This window comes from Microtus ochrogaster, unplaced genomic scaffold (assembly GCF_000317375.1).
Source record: "Microtus ochrogaster isolate Prairie Vole_2 unplaced genomic scaffold, MicOch1.0 UNK27, whole genome shotgun sequence".
Classification (NCBI taxonomy): Eukaryota; Metazoa; Chordata; class Mammalia; order Rodentia; family Cricetidae; genus Microtus; species Microtus ochrogaster.
Genome location: NW_004949125.1, coordinates 184,511 through 198,683, shown reverse-complemented (window position 1 = coordinate 198,683; position 14,173 = coordinate 184,511). Strand labels below are relative to the sequence as shown.

General features: G+C 49.9%; 1 protein-coding gene across 1 annotated transcript in view; it reads right to left on the bottom strand.

Annotated features, from left to right (window-relative positions):
• Positions 1–14,173, bottom strand: part of LOC101994742 (kinesin-like protein KIF19) — a 55,079-nt gene that overhangs the window by 24,975 nt on the left and 15,931 nt on the right. The window contains exons 3-9 of the mRNA XM_005368067.1: positions 11,652–11,762; positions 7,984–8,071; positions 6,420–6,556; positions 5,378–5,503; positions 3,894–4,088; positions 1,959–2,111; positions 1,291–1,413 (exon numbers count right to left, since the gene is read on the bottom strand). Coding sequence (XP_005368124.1) covers positions 1,291–1,413; positions 1,959–2,111; positions 3,894–4,088; positions 5,378–5,503; positions 6,420–6,556; positions 7,984–8,071; positions 11,652–11,762 — 933 coding nt within the window. The remainder of the gene's footprint in view (positions 1–1,290; positions 1,414–1,958; positions 2,112–3,893; positions 4,089–5,377; positions 5,504–6,419; positions 6,557–7,983; positions 8,072–11,651; positions 11,763–14,173) is intronic.

Below are 14,173 nucleotides of genomic sequence, written 5' to 3'. Positions count from 1 at the left end.
AAAAAAAAAAAAAGAAATGAAATGGGAAAACAGGGATGGAGGACCCAACATCATTGCTACATCATGTTATCTATGAATGTGCTCAGCCACATCCTGGGATGTGTGTGGCCCATGGTGGGACAGGTTGGACACCTGCTATATCACAGAGGAGCATTGAGAATGCAGGGCTCCGTGTATTCGGCCAGACACAAAAGCAGAATGCTGTGTGACCGGTCTATGCGGCATCCAGAGAAGTTAGATTCTTGGAAGCAGAACGCAGAGTGGTAGGGCCATGGCCTGGGGAGAAGCTGGGGGTCTTTAATGGAGACTGAGTTTTGGTTTGGTTTGGTGTGTAAAGGTGACTACACCAAGGCTACCATGCTGCGGACTCATGGTGATTACAATAGAAATTTGGGTGGCCATAAGGATGACTCAGAGGGTAAAGGCAATTGCTACCAAGTCTGTCGGCCCAGAACCTCCATGGTGGAGGGAGAAGAGCGCTGACTCCCACAAGGTACCCTCTGACAGCCATATGCTTGCCATGACATGCATATATGCACACACTTGTATGCACACACTAAAGAAAAATGGAATAAATTACTAAATGAAGCCTGGTTGTGGTGGTACACATCTTTAATCCCAGAACTCAGGAGGCAGAGGCAGTCATATCTCTCTAAGTTCTAGGACAGCCAGGGCTACACACAGAAACCCTACCAAGAAAAAGCAAAATGAAAAAATTTGTTCCATGTATATCTTACCATAATAAAAGATTTCAAATAATCCACCAGGTTTTTTTTTTTTTTAAGAAATCTTCCCACCGGTAACTATTGCTACCTCTGATTGTGGGGGAGGGGAAGATTCATATTCACGTGGGTGTACATGTGTGTGCTCATGTGTGTACAGGTCAGAAATCAACTTCAGGTGTCATTCTACAGGCTCCATCTACCTTATTTTTAAATTTTAATTACTTACCGTGTATACCTGACTGACCTGAGTCTCCCTAAGGTAGATCAGGCTAGCCTTGGACTCACAGTGATCCACATGCCTCTGCCTCCTGAGTGCTGACATAAAGGCCTGCGGTATGATGCCCAGCTCACCTTGTTCTTTTGAGGTGGGGTCTCTTGATGGCCTGGAGTTTGACACAGAGAGGCTAGGTTGGCTGGCCAGCCAGCCTCGGGGATCTGCCTATGTCCTTTCCAGCACAAGAATTATAGGTGAGCGTTGCCACATCTGAGTTTGTTTTGTGTTGTTGTTGTTGTTTTTAACATGGGTCTAGGGACTGAAGCCAAGCTGTCGTTCCCACTCCCTTACCCTGGTCTTGATGTTCTTCGCCCTGTACGCATAGAGCAATGTGGTTCTTGATTCCTCAAAGCTGGTGCTGGCTGGGCTGATGTGAGCGATCATCACTGTACGGCTGTTGCCTCCCAGGGCATCCTGCTCAGTGAGAACCACAGAACTGGGTTAATGGAAGCCGTGTGCTCACCATGTCACCAGTGGCCCCAGCCCTCTGCCAGTACCATCAGAAGTCTGGAATCAGGGCAGCTGACGCTGGGGACCAGAGTGAGGCTAGTGCCTGGGAAGGAGACCCCCCAGGATAAGTGGGTCGTACTACAGCCCCCCTTCTGACTGCTGCTCTGGTAAGAGCAGTTTAGACCCAGAGGGCAGATGTAGGGACATTATTTACTGCTTGTTCATTTATCTAGGCAGCATCAAGCTCAGTATAAAGAAAAGTTTTCACAGGTTACAGCTACCCACAATGGGATCGGCATCTTGGGAAGTAGTGAGCTCCCTGTTACTAGGGGCATGTGAGCAAGGACAGACCACACTCAGGAGAGTACTGGAGAGTCAGGCAGTGGCCAGGTACTCAGACTTCTACAGAGTGATGTCTTCAGGGTCCTAGGTCTCTGTGCTGGCAGTTAATTCCTGGAAGATACTGTCAGCTGCGGTGGCCTGCCCCAAGCCCCAGCTGGGGCACCTACCTTCAGCAGGCGTGTGAGTTTGCTGTCACGGAAGTTCACGTACTGAGCTCGGCTGCCACCCTTCTCGCTGAGGGCATTGATGCAGTTGCCCAGCGCCAACAGCGAGCGGTTGATGTGCGCGCCCTCTTTCATCCTCTTGCCTCGGTTCTGGGTCTGAGCAAAGAGGCCAGGCTGAACATGGACTGAGCCCCTTCCTACTGATATCTTCCCTTCCCCTTCCCCAGGGAGGGGACTCAAGTCCAAAGGGGTGGGGAATGGCCCTGCCTGCCCTGGTACTGAGGCTCATAAGTCCTAAGGACTGGAAACCCCTAGCTAGGGCATCACAAATAGAGTATTAAGCATTCATTCTCAGATATAGAGCTCATTGACACAGGAAAGCTAACTGAAATAAACAGATTGGAACCCAGACAACACTGCTTACAACAAAATGCAAGTGAGTGTGTTTTGTCTAGGAAGTACCCTACCTCCAACCTGGAGACTTACCCTATGCTCTACCGGTCCCCCTGCTGGCTTTCTGAGAGTCCACAGCCCCAGCGCCTGATCTTCCCAACCCAGCCCCACTTATTTCCTCTAATGCATAGGCTCCGTAGCAAACATGGGCCTGCCTCCACACATGGGCAGGGCTGTGTCATCTGCTGCCCCATAAGATGCAAGCTCTGGGAAGTCACACCCATCCCTTTGGGCCATGCAGCTGGCATAGTGAGTGTTCAATGGCATGAGCTAAATGAGCAGGTGAAAATGTGTGCAGAGGCCAGCAAACACATCTGAGCCCAGCATCCACATGGTGGCTCACCATCGTCTGTCGCTCTAGTTCCAGGGAATCAGACACCCTCTTCTGGCCTTTGCAGTACCAGGCACACAAGTGGTGCATGGCCATAGAGGTTGGATTTAATGTTGCTGGCCTCTAACTCACTGTGATGCTGGGATGGCCTTGAACTTCTGATTCTTCTACCTCCACCTCTGGATTATATAAGCACACTACTCTACTTGTTTCACACAGTACTGATGACGAAACCCGAGGCTTCATGTGCGCTAGGCAAGCACTCCACCACCTGAGTTACATCCCTAGCCCCTTCTTTTTGTTCTCAGAGTCTTACTATGTCATCCAGGCAAGCTTGAAACTCATGGTCCTCCTGCCTTGGCCTCTCAAGCAGTGAGATGACAGGCATGTACCATTGCAACTGGCTCCAAGTCTGTACTGTGAAGCAGGCACAGTGCTGGACTTGAACTTGGCCAAGGGGGCTATGGCTATGGAGATTACAAGTATCATTGCCTGGTGTGTGTACTTGAGGGGCAGGGAAATGCTGCCTACTGGTAACATTGGATCTGCAAAGGCCTAAATTAACTTTTTTTCTAGCCCAGCCCTGAGCTGGGTCCCTGGCCTGAAGGAACACCTGAACCACAGGGTAGCATCCAGGAAGCACAAAAGCAAAACCAAGGGACCCACGGCTGGAAAGGGACTGTGGCTGTGCAGCCTTTCCCACCAGGGTCCCTGTGCACCTACCTACCTGCCCACAGCATGGAACTCCAAACGTTTTTCCTTGTACTCCAACCCAACTCCTCAGTACCTGTCTAGGCTCAGCCCTAAGACCCCTGCCATAGCCTCTACAGACTGTGAAAGCCCAGGCCTCCCTGGACACTGCTACCTGGTGACACGCTCGCCCCAACACGTGGGGCCACCTTCAGTAGGTGCAGGATGAGCTGTCTGCCACAAGGAAGACCCTCTGAAAGCATTGGCTCCCTGCCTTCCTCACTAAGTGCTTCAGGATTCATTACCTAAGACTCTGCCACCTCTTCTGGGTCCAACACTGTCCTGGGTGCCAGAGAACATTTAAACAAGGACAGGCAAGGTCCCATTCAGACTGAGAATGACAGAGCCCAGGGTGAAAGACAGTAAGGACATCTGAAAGTGGGTGCACCTCAGAGGGGCTGTACCTGGGCTGCACGCTCCGCACCTGCCAGGTCCACCATGAAGAGCCTCCCAAGGCGCACCTCTTCTGCCAGGTCGCCACCTCGGCTTTTCTGGTGCACAGTGACCTGCAGTACAGCATGGGAGCGGGATGAAGTCTTGTTGGTAGCTGTGGGCTCCTGTGTACGCTGCCGGTTGCCTTTGGTGAGTAGTTGCATGATCTGAGGGCGGAGGGAGAGGAAGGCAAGTCATAGACCTGAGTGACCACACATTCCTTCTAGAAATACCCAAGAAAAGGGGGAAGGGGGACTCTGGGGCTCGGACTCTTACAGCAGCAATGTCTAGTTTGTGGCATGAAGTGATTAATTAGTTAAGTAAATTAGAGGAATTAAAGATTTTTGATAGGCACCCCATCTGCCCTTCCTCTATCCATGACAGACATCACTAATGGATAATCTCTTTTTCTCTCCTTTTTTTTTTAAAGACAAAATCTTCCTATGGTGGCTAGTCTTTTGTCAACTTGACACAAGTTAGAGTTATCTGAAAAGAAGGAGCCTCAGTTGAGAAAATGCTGCCATAAGATCCAGCTATAAGGCATTTTCTTAATTAGTGATTGATGGGGAGGGCGCAGCCCATTGTGAGTGATGCCATCCCTGGGCAGGTGGTTCTGGGTGCTATAAGAAAGCAGACTGAGCAAGCCACAAGAAGCAAGCCAGTAAGCAGCACCCCTCCATAGCCTTTGTACCAGCTCCTGCCTCCAGGAGGGTGCTGCTCCAGTTCTGTAGCTGCTTGCATGTCAGAGGGGTTCACTTCTATTGCCAACCCCAACAGTCCTGCAGCTGCCTGTTAGAGTTCCAGTCCTGACTTCCTTCAGTGATGAACTGTGATATGGAACCATAGGCCAAACAAGCCCTTGCCTTTCTAACTTGTCTTTTGGTCATGGTGTTTCATCACAGCAATAGAAACCCTAACTGAGACACATTGTCTCACTGAAACTCACTATGCAACCAGGGATGACCTTGAATTTCTGATCCTCCTGCCTCCAACTCCTGAGTGCTGGGGTAGCAAATGTGTGCCAGCATGTTCAGTTTATATAGTACTAGGGATGGAACCCATGGACTCATACATGCTAGGCAAGCACTCCACCAGCTGAGCTATATTCCCAGCCTAACACACCCCTTCCCCACAGAGCCTAGAGGAGCCCTGACCTTTTCCAAGTCACAATTCCAGGAAGCAGAAGCTGCAGAATTGTTAGGGTTGGCCATGGGAGTGAACCCCTCCGCCATGCAAGCAGCTATAGAACTGGAGTAGCAACCCTCTCTCAGGCCCTGCTGTGTAGGGATCAGACCAGGGCTAGGACTGCACAATGTGGATGAGGCAAGAGTGGGGGGTAGGGACAGAGGTGCTCACTGTCATCTAGGCCATGACAGCTTGGCTTGCACCTGCCTGTCGGTTGCTGCTCAGCAAACTTGAACAAGGAGAACTTTATGGGCTGGGCTGTGACCCTCACCTCTTGAGCATTTGAGGTGGATACTTCCGTGATGCCTGCAATTTGGATGCTGCCTCTAGAATCTTCTCTCAGCTCCAGAAACCCAGAAGACGGATTCAGGAGGTCACGGATAACTTCATTATAAATCTGGAGCAGACAGAAAGGTTGGGACAAAGTAGCAAAAAATCATAAAGAAGGGACTGGAGAAATAGCTCGGGGCTGAAGAGCACTGGCTGCTCTTGCAGAGGACTGGAGTTCAAGCCCCAGAACCCACATAGTGGATTTCAACCACCTGTAACTCCAGTTTCAGAGGCTCCAACACCTTCTTTTGGCCTCTGTGGCTACCAGGAAAGCATGTGGTACAGACATCCATGCAGGGCAATACACATATATATACATAAATTTAAAAAATTCTTTTGGTTTTTTGAGACAGGGTTTCTCTGTGTAGCCCTGGTTGTCCTGAAATGCTCTCTGTAGACCAGGCTGGCCAGAAACTCTGAGATATACATGCCTCAGTGCTGACATTAAAGGCATGCATTACTAAGCTTAGCTTTTTGGGGGCGGGGTTTCAAGACAGGGTTTCTCTGTAGCTTTGGAGCCTGTCCTGGAACTAGCTCTTGTAGACCAGGCTGGCCTCAAACTCTCAGAGATCCACCTGCTTCTGCCTCCCGAGTGCTGGGATTAAAGGTGTGCACCACCACTGCCCGGCTCAGCTTAAATAATTTTTAAATTATTTTATTAGCATGGGTGTTTTGCCATCTATGTCTGTGCAATGATTGCATGCAGTGCCCTCAGAGGCTAGAAGAGGATGTTGGATCACCTAAAACTGGAGTTACAGACATTTGTGAGCTTACATGTGGATGCTGGGTACTGAACCCAAGCCCTCTGAAATAGCATCTGGTGCTCCTACCTGCTGAACCATCTCTCCAGCCCCCTAAAACACTTTTAAAAGAACCAATTAGAAGCCTGAGCTGCAGGGGAGTTTACACCTGAGTTCTGCACAGGCAGTTAGTATTGTACCCATTCTGCAGTTGATCCAACTGAGGCACAAAAACCAGCTCACCTCCAGGTAAGACATAGATACACTATATTCCATGTTGTCCTGGGTCTTCTCGATGGCCTGGAAGAGGTCAGTGAGGGTCTGAAGGTAGATGCCAGGCTCTGCGTCCATGCCCAGCATGGTGTGGGTCTTCCCGGCACCTGAGGAAAGGTGGGGCTCAAGTGTGCTGTGCAGTAAGAGTCCTGACCCCCTGCATAGTTTCAGGGGGTGTTTCTTTTTTTTATATATTTTTATGGTTTATTGAACTTTATTTTATGTGCATTGGTGTGAAAGTGTCAGATCCCCTGCAACTGGATCTTCAGACAGTTGTGAGCTGCCATGTGGGTGCTGGGAATTGAACCCGGGTCCCCTGGAAGAGCAGTCAGTGCTCTTAACCACTGAGCCATCTCTCCAGCCCCCTGGGGGGGGGTTCTTATAAGGGGGATATCACTGGCCCCCTTAGCATTTGCCCCCAAGAAATACAGCATGGCCTGTTCCTCCCCATAAACCTGGTGTATGGATGAAGCAGCCAGGTCCCCACCTACACAGCCAGGGGTCCAGTCTCACCAAGGAGAAGAGAACTGACTTCATCTGTAGACCCTGGACCAGGCAAGCACTTATTACCCAGCTAGATCCTTGGCCCTTTCTTTTTCCTTTCCTTATTTGAGACAAGGTCTCGTTATATAGCGCAGGCTAGCCTGGGACTTGTGAGCTTCTTGTCTTAGTTTCTCAAAGAGCCGGGGAACTGGGGTGACCCCCTAAGCCGCCTGTTTGCAAACACTGCTTGAACTTTACTCTAACCTCAGAGAAGAAACCCATGGTCCTCCTGAGCAGAAAATCACAGGCTGGGGTTGAAAGCTCCACCCCAATGGCTATGTGCTCTGGGACAGCTATCTTCTTCTTCTTCTTTTTTTTTTTTTTTTTTTGTGCCACCACTGCCCGGCCAACAGCTATCTTTTTAAAAATAATTTATTTAGTATGCATTGGTGTGAAGGAGTCAGATCCCCTGGAACTGGAGCTACAAACGGTCATAAGCTGCCATGTGGGTGCTGGGAATTGAACCCAGGTCCTCTGAAAGAGCAGCCAATGCTTTTAACCACTGAGCTATATCTCTAGTCCCTGGGACAGTTTTCTTATTCCCTGGACTCTTTCCTGTGAGGAGGGAACAGTCTCACCTTTCAGAGGTGTGGATGACAAAGCCCCCGCGTACAGTCCCTGATGTTTATAATGAGGCCAGTGCTAGAGTACTAGCCCAGGATGCATGAGGCCCTAGGTCCAATCTCTGGTACTACCAAAAATATACAAATATATAGGCATTTGTATATGGACTGGGGATGTGACTCAGTCGGTAGAGTACTCACCTAGAATACACAAACCCTGGATTCCATCTCCAGTATGGCGACACACGCTTATGATCCCGGCACTTAGGAGATGGAGGAAGGAGGACTGGGAGTTCAAGATCATCCTTGGCTACATAGTGAGCTTAAAGCCAGCCTGATCTACCTGACACCTTATCTCCAGAAAGGAGGCAGAGGACCTCTACTGGTACCATGCCCCTACCGTCCTGAAAACAACGCCCAAATAGTACCTGAGGGCCCATAGGCAAAAACTGTTGCATTGTATCCAGAGATGACGCCCTCCACTAAATGCTGAATGGTGGCATAATAAACAGCTTCCTGCAGACAGACAGGAGGACAAACAGTCAGGTGACAGCCCAGCCAGCCAGGGGACCTATTGCTTAGAAAAGACAGGAACCAGCACTTGGGAGGCAGAGGCAGGCAGGCCTTTGTAAGTCTGAGGCCAGCCTGGTCTACATAGTGAGTTCTAGGACCGTCAGAGTTATACAGAGAGACCCTTTCTTGAAAAAACAAAACAAAATAAAACAACACAAGCAGGGCAGTAGTGGCACACACCTTTAATCCCAGCACTCAGGAGGCAGACGTAGGTGGATCTCTGTGAGTTCGAGGCCAGCCTGGTCTACGAAGCAAGTTCCAGGACAGGCTCCAAAGCTACACAAAGAAACCTTGCCTCAAAAAAGCAAAAAACAAAAACCCAAAAAACAAAACAGAAAAGGCAGGGGCCAGCATTCAGGAGGCAGAGGCAGGCAGATCTCTGAGTTTACAGCCAGCCTGGTCTACAGAGTGAGTTCTGGCTCAGCCAGGGCTACAGAACGACAGTACATCTTATAATTAGACAAACAAGAATTTGGGAATCCCCTCCCCCCAGGAGGCCTGACATATGCTCGGAACCAGTCATTCCCTAGGCTGCTGCAAGGATTGAGAGACTGAGGGCTGGGCTTAGAACTCCACCATAGCATCAGGATCCCTCTTTGTGGGATGAAACTGGCCATGGCCAGGAGGGGATATACAGGTAGTGAGCTCCCTGCCCACAGGGGAGTTCAAGGAGAGACACCCTGAGCTAAGGAGTAAAGCACAGGTTCATCTAGCTTGACCACCAGCAGTGTCTGCTGCTGCACCTCCTGAGTGCCCACTCTGGTACAACACAGGCTAGGTCTGAATTTGGGCTCTGCTGTGTGTGCTGTGACCTCAGACGAATGCCTCACGTATAGAACAAGGGTGTGTGTGTGTGTGTGTGTGTGTGTGTGTGTGTGTGTGTGTGTGTGTGTAGGGTTCTGAATTTGGGCTCTGCTGTGTGTGCTGTGACCTCAGACGAATGCCTCACATATAGAACAAGGGTGTGTGTGTGTGTGTGTGTGTGTGTGTGTGTGTGTGTGTGTGTGTGTGTAGGGTTCTGAATTTGGGCTCTGCTGTGTGTGCTGTGACCTCAGACGAATGCCTCACATATAGAACAAGGGTGTGTGTGTGTGTGTGTGTGTGTAGGGTTCCGTGTAGTCCAGGCTAGCCACAACTTGCTACCTCCTGATGGCTGGGGTCATGGGTGTGTGTCATCACATCCAGCTAGGAGGAGGAAATATGTCTGAACATTTTGTATTGCTTGCAAGGGACATTGGGGCCTTAAGCGTAGCACTCAATATAAAGTAGCTTTGCTGATGACTGTCAGTGACCCTCTGCGGAATGCCCTCGTGACCTTGAACATGACCTCTACTCAGAGAGGAGCTAGGGAGCTACCTGCTTTACAGTGACAGCTTAGTCCTGAACTAAGGGTGACAGTGGTACCATCAAAGGTAGTTAGCTGGACCTGGTGGCATAAGTCTTAAACCGCAGCACTCAGGAGGCAGAGGCAGGCATATCTGTGTAAGTTCAAGGCCAGCTGGGTCTACATAGAAAGTTCCAAGACAGTCAAGAATACATAGTAAGACCTATCTACCAGAAAAAAAGTGACCAGTGTCCCCAGCAGGCCCTTCTTCTGTGTTCATCATCCTTCCTGAGATGCTATGTCCCTAGAGCAGACATAGGAAGCAGCCTGGCATGAGTGTGGCTAGCTGAGAATGGCCCTGGACATTAGCTACTTAACTGAGGAACTGAACATATTCCCTATCATGGTACCCACAGAGGCCATACTAACATGAGCCAGCCTTGAGGTTTGACCAGCTAGCATAAATACATTTGCCCTCTGCCGGGCTTTGGGAGCCGAGGGGGCTCCCATTGGTCCTACTGAAGCTCTGAGGTTACCATGCTGAATGAAACCACTGCCCTAGGGAGACAGCCTGTCCCCAGGAGTGTGAACTATTCCTAGCTACTGGCTGCTGCAGGATATGCCACTCCAGTACCAAGTATGGACCAAGCAAGTGGCCATCAGCGACATGTAGCTCAAAAGAGCATCTGATGACCACAGCCCCTTGAATGCCCAATCATAGAAGCAGGAGGACTTCTGGGTACAGCAGTCCACATCTGTAACCAGCATGTGGGAGACTGAGGTAGAGGGATTGGGAGTTTAAGGCAATTCTAGGACTGGACTATAAATGAGACCTTGTCTGAGAGGGAGAAAAAGAAGGGGCTGGGAAGGTGGCTCAAAGGTTAGAAGCACTGGCTGCTTTTTTCTTTTTGTTTTTTTCAAGACCAAAAAAAAATGTGTAGCCTTGGCTGTCCTGGAACTAGTTCTGTAGACCAGGCTGGCCTCGAACTCACAGAGATCCACCTGCCTTTGCCTCCCAAGTACTGGAATTAAAGGCAAGCACCACCACTGCCTGGCTACACTGGCTGCTCGTCCAGAGGACCTGGATTCAGTACTCAGCACCCACATTGTAGCTCACAACTGTCTGTAACTTCAGTTCCAGAAGTCATGACACTCTCTTCTGGCATCTGTGGACATCAGACATGTACATGGTGCATTTGCATAAATGCAGGCAAACACTCATACACATAAAAAAGAATCTTTAAAAAAACAAAGAAGTGCTGGGTGGTGGTGGTGCACTTGGGAGTCAGAGGCAGGCAGATCTTTGTGAGTTCAAGGCCAGTCTGGTCTACAAGAACTAGTCCCAAGACAGCTAGGGCTGTTACACAGAAAAACTCTGCCTCAAAAAAAACCAAAAACCAAACCCAAACCAAATCAAACAAACAAACAAAAAAACTAAAGAAGTGAGCAATCTGGTACTGAATACAGGGCGGCCGACCTTCCCTCTCGCAGTAGGACAGGAATGAATGGCATCCCACCTTACACTGTCTCACCTGAGTCCAAATCTCCCCCAGATGCTGTTACCCTGGTGCTGTGACATCCCTTTCAGGAGTCCTAAGTTTAAATCCTACCTTCATTGCTATCCCTGATGAGCCCTGGCTCCCATCTATCATGCATGGTTAGGTTGCATGTGGTACCACCTTCTGGTCTTACAGAGGGTGGTAGTGACATGATGTATGGGAAAGACAAATGCCTGGTCCAAACGACCAGCACTGGGTCTTGCTGTGTGACCTCCTGGAGGCTCCCTGTCTGTGAGATGGCATCACAGACTCCTCTTGCCAGCCCCCTGCCTATCTTTACGACAGCTCTCAGCCTTAGATGTCCCTCCTCGGAGAGGGCCTTGCCAGCCGTCGTGTGTTATAATGAGAAAGACATGTGCTCAGTTTTCCCTTGCCCAATGGCGGTGTGGGAAAGGCCTGTGTCCTGATATCACATGCAAAGAGGAACCAGTGAACAAACTGAAGAGAAGCCCCAGTGTGGGCCACAGGATCTGGCGACCCCCGTGTCCACAAGAGGATCTCATACACTTGATCCCTGGGAGAGGTTTTCTCCCCACAACCTCCCTGCTCTTCAAGGAGGCCGCAAAGAAGCCGGATGAGACAGCCTGGGATGCAGGTCCAAGGAGCTCCCGGGGTTAGCTGCACAAGGGGTGGTATGAACCTGCGATGCATGCTGGTCAAACACGGTGTCGAATATAAAGGTGCGCTCCCGGGACCGGTGCGCACGAAGGGTGTCCTCCGGGTCTTCGCCTGGGTCCATAAGCACCACCGCCTGGATGCAGCAAGACAGAGGAGTCAGGGGAGGGCCAGTCAGGCCCTAGCTATGCATCCTAAAGATTGAAGCACATCTTTAATCCCAGCACTCGGGAGGCAGAGACAGGCCTGTGAGTTCAAGGCCAGCCTGGTCTACAGAGTGAGTTTCAGGCCAGTCAGGGCTACACAGAGAAACCCTGTCTCAGAGAAAAGAAAACCAAGATGAGCATCAGCACTGCTCACCTCCTTTGCTTCTCCACTTCAGACTTTGAGGCAGGGTCTCTCCCTGAGCCTAGAACTTGCCATTTCCATTAGACGGGCTGCCCAATGACCTGCCCAATCCTCCTGTCTCTGCTCTCTAGTTGTGGGGATTCAAACTCAAGTCCTTATGTTTCCACAGTGGGCATCTTATTTCACCTCACTCACTGGGGACAATGTCTCCTGCTGTCACTCGCCCAAGGCATACCATACAGCTCCCCTCAGTCAGTGGGCTCCACGGCCACATAAATGACTCAGATGCTGGGAGGTGGTGTCACACACCTTTAATTCCAAACTCGTGAGGCAGGTGGATCTCTGTGAGTTCAAGGCCAGCCTGGTCTACAGAATGCATTTCAGGACAGAAAGGGTTACACAGAAAACCTGTCTCAAAAAACCATTAAAAAAAAAAAAAGCCCCAGACAACCCCAAGCCCAAGGAAAACAGCCTGTCATGCTTCAACAACCCCACCCAACACAACAGGTCACCACCATTCTGGCCCCATAGTGACAGACTGTCCTATGAACTAATATCATCAGAGAAGGCAAGAGGCTATGGAAACTGTAGAGTGCTGGGCTGGACACTCCACAGGACAGAGGATAAAGGGACTGTCCCAAAGCCCCCACCCTTAAGCTCTGTTTCTCTGAGAGCCTGTCAGTCCCTAGAGCCCCTCAGTCCCCATATACACTATTATCAAGCAAACCTGTTAAGATCCTTGGGGCAAAGGGATTAAAGGAGTCTGCCCCAGGGACAACGGGGAGCAGGGAAATGGGTAGACGCCAAATGCAACCTGGCTGGTGGAGACGTGGGGTTGAGCACCAGAGAGAAACCAAGAAGGTAGAGGCAGAGCTGGGTGGTTCTGAGAGTCCTGTCACGTGACCACTACTTGCCCCTCCTGTGTTCTTAGCTTTGGAAACTGTAGTCCTGGGAGGCCAGGCTCTGCCAGGGCTTCTGGCTTCTGGCCAGTGCTTGCTCCATGACATAAGCTGACTTTTTCTGTTTTCTCTTCTCCTGGGGATACGCTGTGTGGCAGGACAGCCTACCTACTGTGGACCAGACCGGGGCTGCAGGAGAACTTAGATGGGTCCCCAGCCAGGGTCCTCTCAACAACAGGCTCTGGGTGGGACTGTGGGATTGAGCATCACGGAAGTGAACTCTCCAGAACTTGATTTCTAATCTCAGCCCGGCTCAACTGTTCACTCTGGTGGGATCCTAGGACACAGTGTCTCTCAAGCCTCACACAGTCTTCACATTTGTGAAGTTACAGTAATCACGGAGACTGCTCAAAAGGGCCATAACGGCTGATAAGAAAACATATACACAGACCCTTGGGTACTCAAAAGGTACCTGTAGCACTGGGTCTTGGATCATAAACAAATATTTCTTTCTATCTATCTATCTATCTATCTATCTATCTATCTATCTATCTATCTATCTATCTATCTATTTATCTATCTGTGAGTGTGCATGCCATGGTGGGGACAACCTTTGGGGAGGTGGCTTCCTCCTGTGACCTTGTAGTATCTGGGGATCAAACTCATATCATCGAGCTTGCACACAGCACCTTTCCCTGCCAAGCTATCTTGTTGGCCTCAGGAAAATGTTTTTGTTGTTATAACGAACACTATCCTTAGTTGCAGATGATATGATTCTATGCAAAGAGACCTTAACCACCCTGGAGAAGAATCTTAGAATGGACTGACACAAAGTGGCAGGGTACAAAGTTAACAAAGTAGCTGGGACCAGTGAGATGGCTCAGCAGATTAAGGTGTTTGCTATGCAAGTTTGAAGCCTAAATTCCCTCCCCAGGGGACTGCTGGGTGGTAGTCTCAAAGAAATGTCCTGCACAGGCTTTGATATTTGAATACAGATCCCCAGTGGGTGCTGCTGTTTGGGAAGGATTAGGAGGTGTGGTCTTGCTAGAGGAAGTATGCCACTGGGGGCTGGCTTTGAGGTTTCAAAGTCATGCACCATTACCAATGTGTTCTCTCTGCTTGGCCATGGTGTGTTACCACAGCATCAGAAGAGGAAAGAATACACCTTGTAAAGGTGGAAGAATAGAATTTACTCCACAAAGTTGTCCATGTCTATGCTGTGACATGCATGCCCACATATTCGGAAACAAAGGAAACCTCCACAGATACAAAAAAAATAAGTGTCCACCTGTGTCTTATC